At 40.6% G+C, this 18,773-nt stretch overlaps 1 protein-coding gene across 1 annotated transcript; it reads right to left on the minus strand.

Moving 5' to 3' along the window:
* Window positions 1-12,169: 12,169 nt before the first annotated feature.
* CDKL3 (cyclin dependent kinase like 3) lies at window positions 12,170-16,883 on the minus strand (the record flags this gene model as incomplete). The annotated part of the gene is given in 10 exon segments (XM_082490167.1): window positions 12,170-12,295; window positions 12,299-12,343; window positions 12,347-12,383; window positions 12,385-12,497; window positions 13,104-13,156; window positions 13,159-13,232; window positions 13,234-13,293; window positions 16,303-16,325; window positions 16,327-16,400; window positions 16,691-16,883. Coding segments are annotated over 10 exon segments (798 nt in total).
* Between the last annotated feature and the right edge of the window lie 1,890 nt (window positions 16,884-18,773).

The following is an 18,773-nucleotide window of genomic DNA, read 5'->3' on the forward strand; positions in this document are numbered from 1 at the left end:
AAAAAGCTTCTGGGCAGTGTCACTGAATGTAAATACTTGCATTTTGTTCATCTGTTTTAAATGTAAATGCTTTCTACATATCATCCAGAAGAAAAAAAATACATATTTCTTTTAGAGAGGATAGTCTTTCTAAAAAATACTGACAAAGGTTATCTATAACGTGGCTTTTCACTTACTGCGTTTCTGTACCCTCTTTTGCTCCAAAAGATTCTGCAATGTTCAATGGCTTGCAGGCACAAAGGTAATTTCACCTATCCTGAAAAGCAGCTATATCTAAGGTGAAGTCAGAATCACAGCACTGGACAATAGGATTTATAGGTGAGGGAGTGACTAACCATTTATCCACTTGAAACTACCAATACTTATTTTTAAAGTAGGGGTGCTACCAGCAAAGTACAGCTCACTGTCAAGTGAAACGTGTGTGTAACAGATGCTGGCAGTCTGAGTATGACACATACCTGTGCATTCAAATCACTTCTAGTCGTCTTTTTGTGATGGGATTGTGAATTGTACTTTTTTGTTTTTTGTAGTTAAAGGGTGGAACAGATGGTGAGAACTTGAAGAGCCGCATCCATTAAATTAACATAGAGAATGTCTCCACATTATAATTTAATATGATGGGATTTTACTTCAGTGAAATAAAACTATACAGTCTAGTGCTTGGGAATGCTTACTATATGAGAAGCTTCACTGTTAAAAGATTTCACTGAGTCATGCTATGACTCTCTGCCAAATACCAATCATATGACCAACCCAGTTAAAAAGGGGTGTTTCTTCATGCCAATATATTTCACATGCCACCCTACAGTGAACCTTTTTTTGACTATACACCTGTGGATTTTATGTAACACCAAAGGGGGGCAATGTAATCTGACTGCATACGTTTAAAAAAGAGTAGATATTAGGAAGCAGAAGCTACATGGTCTAGCGTTACTCGTGGTGTAACAAGAAGGGCTGGGTTTGACATGATTTCAGAGGGAGAGTTAAGGCAGCCAATCCAAGCCAAACATTGATACTGGTAAAAATCAATGCATGTTTTACCAGTTACAGGAATCAGGATGCTACTTTTTCGATTGCAACCAATTTTGAAAGTTCAGAGAACAAACTTCCTCATTTCTGTTAAGACAGGGCTTTTAATTACTGTAGTTAAGACAGAAAAAGAAAATCCAAAAGTAGAGGCATAAATTTTATAAGCAGCAGTGGACACTGCTAGGTTCTCCTAAATCTCAGAAAATATTTATACTCAACTGTAAATATTTGAGTGAAACTTGTCTAAGCGACATTTTGGGAATCCTATATTTTATTACTGAAATGTGTTTTATCCATGGAATGGATAAAATTGCGAATGTTTTGTACTAGTGATTCTTTACTCCAGCAAGCTCCAGCTGTAGATACATAATACTCGTCTCCCACGCAGCTCCACCATGGCTAGCAATCAATACATTGTCTTCTGCATACAAAGGCTGTTCCTCTAATAATCAGACACTAGGATAGGGATGAAATCATTATGGAAAATAGTACTAGAAAGAACAGAAAGACTCACAATGGGCCCAAGTGTCTCTGCTGCAACCCTTACTCCAGCTAAAATACACTGCAGATTAACTTGCCTCGATGACTACTGAATAAGAAAGTTAGAGGGACAAGCAGGCATACCATACAAAGTTTAAATTACACTTCCCTCCAGTGCAATCTGTGAAATCATTGTTAGGCTGCGTGGGAATAATTGAGAGGTCACAGAGGATTATGTGGACATTTATGTTTCATTCTGGCTTAAGTGTGTTCAACTCCAGTGATATCAACAAAATTGTTTCCATCTTCAGTAATGCTGCACTTGCTTCTAGGACTTAAAGAAAAGAAAATTATGTTTATTAACTGCCCATATTTTTCTCTCACTGAGATCTGATTTTTAAATTTTCAGCATTCCATTACTGAACCATCATTTCAGACATACTGAAACTTCTCTACCTGGTGTATGGAAACGAAAAATAGGATGGTTGATAGTTTCAGAGTATAACACATCCCACCTGCCCCAGAACAAAGTAGAACATTGCTTTAATGGCGACGAGTTTTGCCAGGGAACCTGATAGATGGTGCTTAAATCTTCACCTAACGCTGCATGAGACAAAATATATCACTCCCTTTTCCCTGCTTCCCTTTCTCAGGGAAGGAAAACTTTCACTATACTTCTTCTATAAGCTCTCAGTGGAGGAATATCTCCTGCACTGGCTGTTTCTCACTTCTCTACTTTAACTATTAGCTTATCTTTCCTCCCCTTCAAAAGGTAGGGACTTCTCCTTGGGAGAAACATTTGGACCAGTTTCTCTTTTGGCATCATATGCTCTTCAAACTGCAGCAAAATGCATTCTATGAGATAATTATCAGCTGTATTCAAGTGACTCAAGGGAAGATTCGAGATCTGAATTTTGAGAGGACGTTTGTATATCTGATATAATTTTGTCCCATCACAGTCTGCGTTATATGCAACAGAACAAAGGAAAGAATTAACCAATGAGTCCAAAATACTTACACTAGGAAAATAACTATTTTGTTTCAACAGCTAGTGCAACTTTTTCTGCACTAAATCTAAAGAATGCCATTGAACAGAGGCTTAAGAAATAGAACTTTTACTATCAGTAACACCCCACAACCAACAAGAAAGGAAATCTGTTTGAAACACTTCAAAACAAAGCTTGATGTAAGGCAGGTACTCTGTCTAACGCAGTCTCTGAAAATCACTTGCTCAACTACAGAAGTGTAATTTCCAACTGTGGCGTGTTTCTTAAATATTTATCCATATATGCAATAAAATACTTAATAATTTTAATATTAATTTCTGTGTGGAAAATTATTAAAGCCAAACAGATAAAAACTGATGGCAAAGAGCGGAGCTCTTAGAGCTGCATGGTTGGTCTAAGTGTGCAAGATCCCCGTGCGTAGCCCTCGGCTGGTGATGCTGCGATCTGAACATGCCTTCAGCTGCATCACCAAGTGCAACAGATATTTCTGAATTGAGAAGTATTTCCGTATTATTTGGTGAAGCACCTTTTTTGTTCCAGTTTTCTTCCAGAAAGGAGGTTCCTGCTTGTGATAAGATTTCCTCTTTCAATGGTGTTTTATTTGCTGACTCCACAGAGTGGCAGAGGCATACAGCATATAGACAAATAATTACTAATTTCCCAGGGGCAAAGCATTTAACAGCAGAGATTAGTTGATTGTCTCTCTGACCACCTTTCTAAAACCTGATAATTGTTGGTGTCTGAACAAACTGAGCACATTTCTAAAAGAATTAAAATACCAGTCTTCTATGGGAAAAGCATCATATTTTAATACTGACTCTTGGATAGCATTTTCCATCAGTAGCTCTAAGTGGGCTTTTCAAAGTCAATACTGCTTCACAGATGAGGAATCTGATGTGTTTGGCAATGAGATTATTTACCCCAAACCATCTCAGCCAGCAGCACAGCAAGGAAGAAACACGATCCAGACATCTTCTAGGCTAGTGTCAGATCCAGTTGGCCACTTTAAATGGAAAATATTTTATTATTTATTCTTGGAGGATTTGCTAGCTCTGTCTCCCTTTCACAATTTTTTTTTTTTTTGAGTGTCATAGATACTGTTTTTCTTTCCGGGATCTTCAAGGTATGCTCTTCCATCTCCTGAGCTAGGATGCAGTGAATGAAATCTGCTTTTCTGAGCTCTAACTCTGACCCCTAGGCCATGTAAGCTTTTTCTGGATTTGGTGACTTTAAGCCCCCAGTTCCCTACTTACCCTGAGCCCTCAAAATAAATTTTTAGATAGGATTATATGGGAAAACGCATTAGGAGAGGAAGAGATTTTAAAAATAGCCTAGCATGTCAATCTCAATGTAATCTCTTCTAATTGTCCTAGTATTTGAGTGCAGGGCACAGAACTGTAGTAGCCTAGTGTTGGTAAGGGTGCACCATGTGTAGGATATACACTTTTCAAATACTTACAAATTTATGAAGCATTCTGAACTGTTGGTTACACCCAGGTGATGTCACTAAGGGTTTATCTACAGTAAATCTGCTTTCTTTAGAGGGCCAGCGGAGCTTTTTCACACCCACACGTGATAAGCCATAAAAACAGCTGTTACAGTTAGAATCGGTCAGTCAACGCTTTATTCATCCTGCATAAATGGGCCAGCAGCAAAGCACAGGCCAGAGAGCAAAACTGGAAGGGGCACGCTTAAGTTTAATAAACAATGCAAGACTAAATAGGAAGAAATTAAGATGTGCCCAAATTGTCCTAATTTTGACGGTGTGACTTTTTGTTGCCATGAAATGTTACACAAAACTCTTCACATTTCAAGATTTTATATTGTAATTGCTAAATTTAAATAGTTACCATACTATAAAGCCACAAAATAAAAGAAATAATGATTTTAAACTTAAATATAACAACAGGGCTCTTTATTTTTAAATATTGTTTATTTTTTAAACTTTCCAGGCTTTTCACAGCTTTCTGCCACGTCCTACTATCTAGCTTAGGGTCTTTGTGCTTGTTTTTCCTAGCAATGTCAGTGACCACCTGGAAAACACAACAAAAAATTGTAAATATGTGACAATAAATAGGAAAAGATATTGCAATAAGAATTGGAATTTGCTTCCTAATTCCTATGATAAACAAAGGCTTCTAGACTTCACCGCTCATGAACTCTTCCAGTTTCCTTATTGTATTAGCTTTGCTGCTCAGCAAGATTCTTCAAATACTTTACAGACACCTCCCAATACCAGATAATGTAATGATCAAGCAGAAGCTGCTTCTCCCAAAAAAATACAGGACAGACAAGAGATCCAAACAATGCTTTCCATATAGCCCCAATAACCCAGTTTCTGTAAAACCAAACTCCTACCAGTTTCAGTTAAACATGTGGAACAGCAATTCAGCTTGCCTCCACTAGGTATTTTTCTAGTTCCAGTTCCTTTTACCGCCTCTGCAGGCCATTTATCCTCAGTTCACACCCAGTGAATACCAACAATGAAGGATACTGCCTGGCCTCTTGAATCCCGCTGTCGTTACTCAGCTGTTAATGAGTAACTGTTCATCTTGCTGCAGACCCGTCATCAATCAGGGTTGGTAACAGAGAACAGCAAGTTAACTATAAAATACTTATTAATTGTCCGTTAGGTTTTTTGTTTGTAATTTATGGTCTCTAAGTAGATCTTCGTCCCAGAAATGCATGTTTGCGTGTTTCCCCTAATCTTACATTATTATGCAGATTCCTCATATGTTAGCTATGTATACTAATCCAGGTAGCATGACATTAATTCATGGTACCCTCAGTTAATTTAGACATGGATATTGGAGAAACATAATCAAACATGACTACAGTATGATACCTATGCAGTTACTTTTTTGTTTTATTTTTCCTTTAGATACTGAACAGGCCAAGGTCATTGTAGGGGGCTCTCAGTTTGTAAAGCTGGGGCTGCAGTTTCATATCCTGGGTGAAGCAGCCCCTCTCTTCCCTGTGCCTTTCTCGCTCTTCCCTTCCCCAGCTACTGTCTCGGTGGTGCCACCGTATCTTTGTGAGGCTGTCATGCAAGAAAGGGATCCAAGTTCAAAATAACCATCTTTGGTCAGGTTATTTTAGTCCAGATCAAGTCCTTGACCATGCAACCCCAACATGCAATTATGCCAGCACAGCTTAGGGAAAGATGCGGGACTGGAAACAAACAACATGACTTTGGGCTACATAAGGCAAAGCTGCTGCCAAAAGAAACATTAATCAAGCTGTGCTGAATATTTGTTTTGAAACAATTTTGAAATAAAGTTTCAGAACACTTGTAGATGAAACGTGTTTAGTTGTTGGGATAAAAGGCTATAGCCAAAGCTAAATCTGGCTTCTAATTACACAGAATAAACAGATACAAAATTAGACTCTCTGAAGTCTAAATAGGTGATTTCACAGTGAATATTTAAATACTAGACATTTAACAATAAAAAATATGAAATAAATATTTTTAAATCCTGCATGCCTCTCATCCTGCTCACCAAGCTACAGCCCATACTCACTGTTTAAGAGTAAAGGGTGTCCTGGGCAATAGGGACCAGTAACTCCAGCACTTCCTCACATCACTGTAAAAGCACACCAAAAGTAGCTTTTTGAAAAAATGTCCCTTCTCACTTTTTCACATTAGCTTTCTTTTTGTTAATGATGCTGGGGCTGGAAAACTTAAGAAACAGAGGTAGCTGAGAAACCATACCCTGTGAAAATCTGTTGTTTAAAGTTTAGCACCTAAGAAAATACCTTTTGTTCAAACTGTACGTAATGTTTTTCATCTCGCAACTGTTTTCCCTTTAAATGATAAAACGTTAAAACTAAAAATAATCCTGTTAGCTGTTCCAGTTCAGGAAATTTCTATCAGCCAAGTTTTGTTGGTTTTTTTACTGACTGTTATTCCAAGTCTAAGTCAATTCAGCAAATGCTGACTCCACAATCATGAATGGTTTTGTACAATCTTCATTTACTTTCTTTTATTTTTGGAAACTATGACAAAACATCAGCTGGAACACTCAGTCCAGCATTTTCTTAACATACCTGGAATAAAATAGAAGATGATCACTTTCAAGAGAAATATTCTGTAATAATGCAGAGACCCCCAAAGGATGTCCAGTATTCCCTAGCAGGAAGATCCTTTAACAAGTGAAGAAGTTTTTGATGCTGGTGTTTAAAATCACCTGTAAAATATGAACACCATTAGACAGGAAAAGTGGGGAGGTATCAACTTAAGAAGTCTTAAGGTTGGGTCCTGCATGCATTTCCCCCCTGCGCTTACTCCAGCTACAGGTGTGGGGTTTCCAGTTCAGCAGCGTGGGTAAACCTACAGTCACCCTGCTAGAAAAGTGCGTGCTTGAATCCAACGCGCTTCTGGTTGAATCATAGAATGATAGAATCCTAGAATTAGTGAGGTTGGAAGGGACCTTTAAGATCATCAAGTCCAACCGTTAACCTACCCTGATAAAAACACCACCACTTCTAAACCATGTCCCTAAGCACCTCATCTACCCTTTTCTTAAACACCTCCAGGGATGGTGAATCCACCATCTCTCTGGGCAGCCTATTCCAATGTTTAATGACCCTTTCAGTGAAAAAATGCTTCCTAACATGTGCTCAATTGTTTTGTTAAATACAAATGAACCACTGAACTGAGGTCCAATCTAAAATATCAAAATACAAGACAGCAGATTAAAAATCTGCTTTGTTCTATTGCATTTTGGAAATACTTCTCACTCAAAATCAACATTCACCTTTCTACTGCAATGATACTGATTTGATTCAGCCCCATGAAGACACACAGCTAATCTAGCACCAGTGTGTTGCAGTTACAGTAACAATTTTATGCAGCAATAAATATTTTAAGAAAAATATTTTAAGAAAAGCAGTTCTCACCTACCCAAATCCTGGACCATTCTGATAGGTCTTAAAAAGAGCACTTCTCTCATCTTTTAGTAGTTCTACATCTTTGCTATTCCCTCTGTGCTTTGAAAAGGAGCAGTTTCTTGTAAGAACTTGGCTTTCTGATAGCAAATCTGATAGCAAAAGTGAAATTATCTTTTAAATTATATTAGAGTATTTTCTCTTAAAATTATATGTCAACATCTAAAGCAAATCTGTTATTTAACAACTCAGAGAGCCAAAGACATCGTGAGTAGTTCCAAGCATAATGCTGATTGTATACAGTAAAAACGGAGCTTGTCAGCAAAGGACACAACCGATCGTTTCAAGTCCTTTGCAGCAAAAAAATACCGACGTTACGTCTGTAGAAAAGCCACCGTACAGAGAGTGGAAGAAATCCCGTGGATTTCAAAAGGCTCCACAGCCACACCTGGTGGCTGGCGGGCTCAGCGCACTGCTGGCAGGCTCAGATGAAGCACAGAGTGATTTTTAGAGCAATTACTGCAAAACAATGCTTAATGCGCTGTCATACCGTGATGCCCTCAGTATGTCATAAAGAGAAATGTTAAACAGTGTTAAAAGTGCTATATAAAGTGCTGTAGGAAGGTTCTTGTAAAAAACTCTTTGTTCAACAAGTTAAAAACTAGAAATCATATTTCCAAAGCAGCCGTAACCTTTGTTTATACATTAAAAGGCGATTGCGTGGTATATGCTATTCTGACAACAGAGTTGGCATTACTCAGCCTCCACCTGGATGGCAGCAAACTGATTTTTCTTCGCTGCTCACTGTGTGATTTCCTCTTACTCTGCAAAGGACCAGATCCAGGGATTTTCCATGATAAAATTTATGCCTCTTGAAGAGCAGGGTCGGCACCATGAAGACTTGGCCAGTGCCTCTGAATCCAATCTTGTTTATGTAGAAGAACATATAATTAACATTTTGTGAGAAACGTTATATAATCTTATAGAACTTTAGGAAAATACAGGCTTTGGGGGACCTTTTGGGACATTTTCAGGCTCCTCTGAATATCTCTATTGCACCCACACACAAACTGAGGACATTTGCAGTCTACAGGAGTGACTAGTTTGCCAGTGTGCATATAGTTACGAGTTTATATCTGTTCATTTTATTAGTTTATTCATAAATTCATATCATTAGGCTATTAAGAATCTTTTAATCTAGTACTATTTGGTGTCTGTTCTCTACTTAAATTATCTCTTTTTTTTTTTTTCATTGCACCTACTTCGGTAACATCTAGGATGTCTGGATCTTATTCTATTGCTGCGTAACCTAGTTCACGGTTTTTGGCTCATCTTTCTGAATTGGTACAGTGGGTGGGTGGAAGGTGAGTTATTATTTTAGCTCCCAGTTCTAGAGTAGGTAAGGGCCCCAGAGTTTTATCTAAATTATACTGGAGAAAATATTCCCTTTAGGAGCACTCTTCTGGCTGAGGACTGTCCCAAAATACTCCTCTAATTTGTTAGACAGGGGTTATGAATGGACTATCAGGGTAGCCGTGGCAACTATACATTGACTCAAGGATTTTTCACCTTCCACGCTGCCCCTTTGTCTCTACACCCAATAATCTGTCCCTATATCTTTATATCCAAATTGCGTTTACGTGTGCTGCCCTACCCTTAACACTTCTGTGGATATGATTGACGTGCACAAACAGAGTCTAAAGTTCTTATGGGTGTGTAGTTTTTGAGCATGGAATAGGAAACAAGAGACAGATACCATATGATCATTAACTTAGGTCTTCTGGACAGCCAGAAAAGCATAGCATCTCTGACTACATATTCTTCCTCCAACAAATAACATCTTCTCTGAGCGTATCAGAAGATACAAGGGTTTTGCAGCCCAGATCAGGTGGATCCAGGCCCCCTGCCAGCAGTGTTTCCAGAGCTGATTTTACCTTATCTCACATTCATACCTTCCTCTTCTGCATACCTGAAGGATATCACCCAAATTTAAGACTGCCCACCTAAAGCTTTTTAAATTAAAGGCCCCAGATGAGAAAGGTAGGATCCTTATCCCAATAGAGACATTATTTCATAAGCAGTTTAGAACATCTGATTTAAGAGTTTAATTATTGCCTAATTGGGGTGATGATGTGAAGCATTTGCTGAGAATCTCCGCTTCTCTTCATTGGCTGTTCACATGAAAAACAGATGCTTCTAACCTAAACCAATAAATCAGATATCTGAAATAGATAGGCTAATACCCCTCTAAATGCATAGGAAGAGACCAGCTTCCTGTATCATATCCTAATTCTGAAAGAACATCCTCCGTCACTCCAATTCGCTTCCAGCTACTGCACTGGATGATCACGGCCACTTCACAAATGGGTCACTTTATAATGTCCCTTTATGCTGTCTCTGTGTGATTCCTCTTAAACTTGGGAAACCTAAAAGAAACCCAAATAAACACACTAAGACAAAATAAAATAAATCCTCCTGGAAGCTCTTGAAATGTTTGTGAAAGGACTTTGAAGGGTTACAAACACTTTTGAGGAATCAAAGCAGCTGAATGGATAAACTGTTTTCCCTTCTTCTCTCATACACTTCAAAGCTCCATTTCAAGTATTAAACGTAGTTGTCATCACTTAACACCTTCTGAAAATATGTCTGTAACACAAGGGCAACCCATCATCAACAAAATCAATGACTCTGGAGATTTAAACACATTTTCCACAACAACTATCAGAGATTTGAAATCTGGTTGTGGTAACAGAACCAGAGGGGGAAGGAGTAAACCAGTGCTGTAATTCAGCCGTGGGAGGAAAGCTTGGCCACTGGTCTTTTCTTTTCCCCGTCCCCCACGAATGAATGAGGTCCTTCATTTCTCTGAAGTAACTGCATTTTCTATTGCCCTAGAAAGGATGAGTCAGAAGCCTGCTACTGGTGAAAGCTTTGCTGGTCTTGACTCAACAGAGTGCTTCATCGTTTTTTTGTTTTCATGGTGTTAATAGGTTATTAGAAATGCCTGGTATCACCACTAGCATTCTGGATTTGTAAAAGAGCTTTTTGCTTTCCATTTATTTTAAGACATAATGAACAAGCTGTCCTTGTGGAAGAAGACATTTTAGGTATGCTCTTAAAAATGAAATAGAGCAAGCTAGTAAAAAAGAAAATGCATCTCAATTAGATTATTCTTCCTCCATCTGCTCTCTCGGATCTTTTTATGACAGGAAATTGCCTATTGGATTTTTGATTTTGCTTAATGGAAATGGCAAAACTTAAATCCATTCCTGTTCCCACTGACATCAGGGGAAACAAGATTCAATGTCTGAAGAGAATATGTTTTTTTAAAAACCATTACTGTCTACAACTGCATCTCAGTTAATATAGTAATTATAACATCAGTGAATTTAAACTAACTTAAATACTTCAGAAACTGTGGACTGGCCTTGTGCTGCTCAATCTCCAAAAATCCCAATTTCTCTAATCAGCAATTTATGATGCGCCACATTCTTCATGTGTGGACATCCCAATTAAACCCACTGAACTCTTTATATGAGTTAAGGCAATAGACTACAGCTGAATGGAGATTCTGATAGGAAATGGGATTTCTAATAGGAAATAGCATCTCCACTAAGGCAGTGAGCTGGGGAAAGGTTTTCCTTGCTTTTTTAGGATGCTGGACTTCAAGAAGTACCATCCCTGAACATCCCAGGCTCTTCATAGAATACTCTGAAGAAGAGGTGCCCAACTTCTTGACAAAAAGGACATTATGAACAGATAATAAATCAGCTGGTTAAAACAGATACAATGATTGTATGCCATATTCTTATTCTAGTATCCCCATGGAGATGGCTAAAATATATTAAAAATCTCTCATCAAAAAGCCTGATATCTTCAAAACTGAAATGAATCCAACTCCGCAACACTGCTGTATTCCTCTCTGTGCTTCCTCTCAGAGCAGAAGGATATGTAAAAGCAGATCCTTCCTGCTGACTCATTCTGCTCTAGAAACTACATTTGAGCTTTGAGAATAAAGGAATTATCCTGGCTTGTTAAAAAGCTATTTATCTCCATGTTTATAGTTCAACACTGCCAGAATAACTACTGCAGTGTACTGTTGTTATTGTTACTAAGAATATTAGTAATCAATATATAACAGCATGAATGAGAGCAGACAGACAAGAATTATTACTCCTCTCCGCAATTCCGAACCTCCTTTACAGAATTTCATAATTGTAGGTGGACTATAACAGAATTTGGTAAAATACAGAATAAAATCTTTACTGGGAATTAATTACACACTTGGAAAACCCCTAACACTTCCAAGTTACCGTGTTGTTAACTACACCTCCAAAGTTCCACGTCTTTCTTTCCTCAGTTTTACAGCATCTTCTCATGCACTGCTCCTGAGGGCTCTTCAGAGAACCCTTGTCACTGATCATCACAGGCACTCAGCGCCAACACTGCTGCACATTTTTGATATGGATAATATGAAAAAACATCTGTAGGGCAAATGGGCACACGTTAACTAGGAATAATATAGATTACCATCTTCTAGGGAACTAAAAAAAATAAAATAAAAAAACCAACAATGAATGATCTGTTTGGTTTATACAATAACAGTGCTGTATTTAAAGATAAACTTTGCACTGCTTTCACTGAATCTGGAACCAGAGCATAACAGTATCTTTGACTTTATATGCTGGCACATTATATGTCAGTATTTTAATTTAGCTTTTATATTATTATTTTCCTTTTGCTAATGTTGCATTGTATGCAGAAGTTCATGTGCGGGAGACTGCTTCTCCTATACAAGCTGAATTACAGATCTCCTTCACCCAGAAAAACCAAACAGACATATATTTTCCATATGTGGGGTCCTTTAAAATCAGTTCAGGAGCCCTGTACCATCATGTAACCACATAATCTGTATAAACATCATATGGGGTAGCTAATGCTTAAGCCAAACCAAAATCACAAAGTTTAGTACTTCCACTTTAATAAAATATTCTCGTGTTTGAGATCATGGTGTATAACAAAGGAAAGGGAAAAAAAAAGGGGGAGGGGGGGAACCACCCCCAAACAATTTAATAAGAAGCAGGTTTTGTTTGCCTTAAAAGTTCTCAAGACATGGAAGCATGGACTGAAAAAAACCCTCCTGCTACTTCAGAATTGCCTCTGTACAGCACAGAGTGCCCTCATTTCCCAAAGTCATCGATGTCGTGACACTACTACAATTAGCAACTGCTTAATGTAGGTGATGAGTGAAAGGGAGCAGGATTTCTGCAGGGTACCCCACCCACCAACGGCAGGACAAACCAGAAGTGATGAAAAGAGATGAGACAACACAAAGGAGGAGGACAAGATGGGATGAGGGAAGGCTGCTAAGGTAGTTGCTTAACAGAGTGGGCTGGATAAAGTACTAAATATTTTTAGCTTTTCAGCATTTCAGAGATGGGTCCAAATACTCTGCAGTAATACTACTACTGTCCAAATACTCCTCCGATCATCTAGTCCAATGTCTCTTTCTTATTTCAATTCTGCAGCTCATTCCAAGCCAATTGGAAGCCTTAAACTATTATTATGAAACAAACCCTTTTTCTCAATAAAGAATTAACACTTTTGATATCAGTATGACAAAACACTACAAAAGAGAAAAAGTGTGATCTGAAAGTGATAAAAATTTATTTCTGTTCAATGTTTCAGGTGAATTCTTACATCATTGTTGTGAAGGTACTTGATTGCACGGAGTAAAAGGAAAAGGTATTTTTAAGCCATTTGTTATCCAATCCATGGCAATAATGCTGGAGCTCATCTAGAATCGTATGATCGATAAATTCAAACAAAAAGTCTTTTTTTCTGCCTAAATACATTAATCAGGTTGACAATTATTCTTATGTTGAAATCGCTGTTTGTAAAAGAAGAAAAACACTTCCTACCATGGCTTTCTATTTCAATTCATATAGACTTTCTCTGTAAAAGGTTGATAACAAGAACTATCATTTGCTTAATTAAAGATTGACATTATTTTGAAAATACACTAAAAGTCTTTGTTTCTGCTCTGTCAGCCTTCCTCCAATATTCAAACATATTTACCACGTTATTTTTCACAATACACCTCCAGGCTCTGAACTCATACTGCTGAGACATCAATACAGCAAAGAAACAAGCAGCTCTTCTCATTAGCTTAAAAAATATCATCTTGAATGCATCTTATTTATACTAATAAATCAAAGATAAGAACTCACAAATTAAAGATGCACATTAGAAACATGTACCATTTCACATTAAGGTCCATTTACCATTTAATTTTTACATTACTATCTGTTGATATTTTGAAGCAGCTTTAGGTTAAAACCAAAGCTAGTTTTAACTCAGTGCCAAACTATGTCCTTTAAATAACCTTTTTTTTTTTTTTTAAATTAAGGGCTACACTCTCTGTGGTACCACATCTCCTTAATGCCACCAAGACCCAGGACATCAGTCTGCATTTAGAGGTAAGGACTCTGCATACACTAACTTCAAGAGAAGATGAGGGGGACCCATATGGCAAAATGTGCCATTATGCCTAATTAAAAATAGATAAGAACTAAATTCTTAAGACATCGAGTTACTGCAAAGAGTGCATGTGGGCTGAATATAGAATCATATAATCACAGAATGGTTTGGGTTGGAAGGGACCTTAAAGATCATCCAGTTCCAACCCCCTGCCCTGGGCAGGGACACCTCCCCCCAGCCCAGGTTGCTCCAAGCCCCATCCAACCTGGCCTTGAACACCTCCAGGGACGGGGCAGCCACAGCTTCTCGGGGCACCCTGCGCCAGGGGCTCACCAGTCTCAGAGGAAAGAATTTCTTACTAATATCTTACCTCAATCATCTCCCCTCTTTCAGTGTAAAACTGTTCCCCCTTGTCCCATTGCTCCCCTCCCTGACCCAGAGTCCCCCCCCAGCTCTCCTGGAGCCCCTTTAGGCACTGGAAGGGGCTCGAAGGTCTCTCCGGAGCCTTCTCTTCTCCAGGCTGACCCCCCACCTCTCCCAGCCTGTCCTCCCAGCAGAGGGGCTCCAGCCCTCCCAGCATCTCCGGGGCCTCCTCTGGCCCCGCTCCAACAGCTCCATGTCCTTCTGCTGTGGGGACCCCCCGAGCTGGAGGCAGCACTGCAGGGGGGGTCTCCCCAGAGCAGAGCGCAGCAGAGGGGCACAATCCCCCCTGGCCCTGCTGGCCACGCTGCTGGGGATGCAGCCCAGAGTGCGGGGGCTTTTCTGGGCTGCCAGTGCACATTGCCAGCTCATGGGGAGCTTCTCATCAGCCAAGCCCCCTAAGTCCGTCTCCTCAGGGCTGCTCTCCATCCGTTATCGGCCCAGCCTGGATTTGTGCTTGGCATTGCCCTGACCTGGCTGCAGGCCCCTGCACTTGGCCTTGTTGAACTTCATGAGGTTTGCATGGCATCCCTTCCGTCCAGCGTGTTGACAGCACCACGGAGCTTGGTGTCATCAGCAAACTTGCTGAGGGTGCACTCAATCGCACTGTCTGTGTCACCAACAATAATGTTAGACAGTGATGGTCCCAGTACCAACCCCTGAGGAATGCCACTCATCACTGGTCTCCACTTGGACATTGAGCTGTTGATGGCAACTCAAAGTGCAGCCATCCAGCCATTTCCTTATCTACCAAGTGGTCCATCCATCAAATCCATTTCTCTCCAATTTAGAGACAAGGATGTTGTGTGGGACAGTGTCAAATGCTTTACACAAGGCCAGGTAGATGAGATCAGTTGCTCTCCCCTTTTCCACCAATGCTGTAACCCCATCGTAGAAGCCCACCAAATTTGTCAGGCACAATTTGCCCTTGGTGAAGCCATGTTGGATCTTACCAATCACTCCTTATTTTCCATGTGCCTTGGCAGAGTTTTCAGGAGGATCTGCTCCATGATCTTGCTGGGCACAGAGGTGAGACTGACTGGCCTGTAGTTCCCTGGGTCATCCTTTTTTCCCTTTTTAAAAACGTGGCTTATTTTTCCCCTTGTCCAGTTGGCGGGAACTTCACGAGAATATACAGCATAAAAGTAAGAATCCAAATTTATAACCTTGTAATTTGACTACTAGTTATTCTTCCAATTCTTTGCAGAAGTTCAATTAAATCAGAGGAAGCTCGTGTTAGAGCTGGTATCTCTGGCTAGGAGAAAATCCAACATGACCTATGTCCAGGCTAAAATTCTTGCAGCACCTTCATAGACATAGGTCTAAACTCAAATATTACTACTGAGCTTTTAGGGAGATCTCCCCACTGCACCATAACAATGCTGAAATATTTTTGCAAGGAAATATTTGTAGATAATCCCTTTTCTGTTTAGGGATGGCACAGGACTGGTATACTAAATCTGCCCCTTTTGCAGCCAATGTGCATGGAGGATCCCGGGAAGAGAGCCAAAGCAAAGTGATGTAACCCACAGCTGACAAAAAAGGCCACCTGGGGAGGCTGGGGCAGGACACTGTGCACTGCAGGCTGGCCTCTGAAGTGCAGAAGCAGGAGGAGAAGCCTTCCCGCCAGCCCTGCTTCCCCTCCCCCGTGCCGAGGGAGCCCAAGCTGGGGACAGACGTACCCACAGCAACAACCCCCAGGCAGGATAATTACTAACTCACCACTCACCCATGTTCTACCACTACTTAGTTTGAACAGGGGCTGTTTTCGTCAACATAATTTCCAAACTTTGTCTCCAAATTTTAAACTTACTTTAGATGCTCATTTTAATTTGGCAGCAAAGGATTTTAGAAACAATTTGTTTTCATGCTATTTTGTGCACAAAGCAGCCTACAGGGCACTGCATACCCTGGCAATGATGCAGGTCTGACTCTCAAGCTATTTCCCCCTTGTTTTACACATTTAAAGCTGCTAACCTGTAGAAACTTTACTTCTCACTTTGTGGTTTTGTTAACAGATTTTTTCTGGTTTCTTGTACCATATTTTAATGCCCACTCTCTGTCCCGTGTCCTCGTGCTTGTACTTCACTGCTGTTCCTTAATTCCCCTCCCACTTGGGCAAGGATCTCATACACAGATCTGTACGATCATTTAGGTTGGAACAGACCTTTAAGATCACCGAGTCCAACCATTAACCCAGCGCTGCCAAACGCACCACTAAACTGTGGCCCTCAGCACCACGTCTACCCGTCTTTTAAACACCTCCAAGGATGGCGACTCACACCTTCATCTCTTTTTATTTCTTCACAGGAGGACAAAAGTTTTAACTAATTTGAGGCATGTACAGCTCTTTAAACATATAGACGGTGTTTCAAGAGGAGTAATACCTGCAGGCTGCAGCACTCGAACTATCCTAAACGTCTCCGCAAGGCCTTGAAGCGCTGCGACCGGGGCCGGGTACGGGGGCCAGGGGCCGGCAACCGGGGCCGGGTACGGAGTACCGAGGCCGCCCTCAGCCCCGCCAGGCCTACCGAACCGCGCCACACCGCGCCGCGCCGCGCCGCCAGGCCCTGCTGCCATAGCAACGGGTGGGGTGGCGACGCAGTGACGTCAGGCGCACGGGCGGGCGGAGCGCTGCCTCGCGCTGCCTCAGCGGCGCCTCCGCGGGGTTGTGGCTCTTCCCTCAGCTCGGGGCGGTCGTTAAATGTCTGTTGCTCGGGCAGGCGCGGCTGGCTTTGCCTCGGCGGGTTGCGGCGTCAGGTAATGGAGGGTGTGGAGCAGCCGCGGCTGGTGAAAGGGGTGGCTGCTGCCCCCATCGGCTGAACTGCCGTCTGCCTGCTCCGGTCTTGGCAAACGTAAATTAACATATCCGTGAAACTTGAGGGAATTCATTCAGGTTCTTGCAAAATCCTGAAGCGGGTGGCCGCGCTGAGCCTGTGGAGAAGCGGAGTCGCTCAGAACAGGTGTTGGTCAGCAGCTTACGTGGAGAGAGGTGTGGGAGGTCTGGAGTCGTGTCATGCTCATAGTTCATGTGGGTATTATACCCTGAAGTAAATAGGAGTGTGCTTCATTGAAATACAGTCAAGGAATAATCATCGATAGTTTCCTGTCAAAATATGAGGATAGGTTGAGAAGGTTTACACAGGAATTTTTTTCTGAGTCTGGTATTTTTCTTGAAAACTTTGAAGTGGTATTGGAGGCAGTAACAGGCACAGAGGAGGCTCAGGGACTCTCAGGATGGGCTGGGAACTGGGGTACATTGAAGAAACACCTTTAAATCAGTAATTTTGGGGGGTTCAGAGGCTGCTTCTAGCTCTGCTGCTGGGTGGATTAAATGAGCTCCTTAATTCTCCCTTTTACTGCAGCTCCACTTATTTGCTCCTATACTGGATCTGAGAGTGAGCAAATCAATTCTTTCTTTGCCACATCACCCCAGTGGATTATCATTTTTCCCGAGTGCTTTGGGAAGAAGGATCGTCTCTCCTGAGGAACAGCATGCCATGGCACCTGGCATGGCAGAGTGTCCCTGTGTCACTCCTCAGCGGCTGCTGGAATGAACGAGAACAAAACCAGTTTCTAGCAGGTGACCTGGCTTGTTCATTTCCCTAATTTTGGAGTCTTGGGCTTGGCTGATGTTAATATAAATAACTCTTCCCAGAGGGACTTTGCAGCATGAAAGAATGACCTGGAAAAAAAAAAAAAAAAACAACACCAAAAAAACCCCAAGCAACAAACAAGTTACTGGGAGGATGGATTGTTTTAAGAAACAGAGAAGAAAGTAGTTTGCTTTCACTGTTACTTCTCAAGCTTCTCATCTTATGATGGGACAAAGTTACCTTAGAAGTATTTTGGTTTTGCAAAATGCTACACAAATATGTAGTGTTTACTCAAGATTAATATAGAATGACTGTGCTGCAAAATGCTACCTTTTTATTTAATGTCATCCCTTATCAAATACCATTTAGGGGGAAAAAACCTGAACTTGAGACATCTTTCTAATCAGGAAGTTGTTACATCTATTTCAGTACTATTCAAGAAGTTTGTAGAAGGAAAACATTAATTCATGTTCTAGACTGCACACTGTGTAAAGATTTTTTTCAAGTTTTTGAAGCGCTGTTAAAGGGGATAATTTCAATGATTGCACAGAAAAAAATGAAACACCCTTGAGACACCAAATGAGAAAGTTAGTTCTGAAATTCTTGTTTCCAGCTGGCTCTGGAAGTCTGCGAGTTACAAGTATATGATAAATTGAAAATGTTTAAGCTAAAATGCCCATAGTGAAATTAAACAGTAATGGCAGCGATGCATTTAAATTAATTAAGTGAGGAAGTATGGGAAATAATTAACAGGAGATATAAATCCAAAGTGATTATTTAGTGCAGATTTCATTTTGGGACATAGGAAACTACCTTAGCAAGGGCAGAGCCTCTCTTTTATCATTACAGTTGGGACTGATTTTTTTGAAACTAG

Source organism: Vanellus vanellus (assembly GCF_965231255.1).
Source record: "Vanellus vanellus genome assembly, chromosome: 13".
Classification (NCBI taxonomy): Eukaryota; Metazoa; Chordata; class Aves; order Charadriiformes; family Charadriidae; genus Vanellus; species Vanellus vanellus.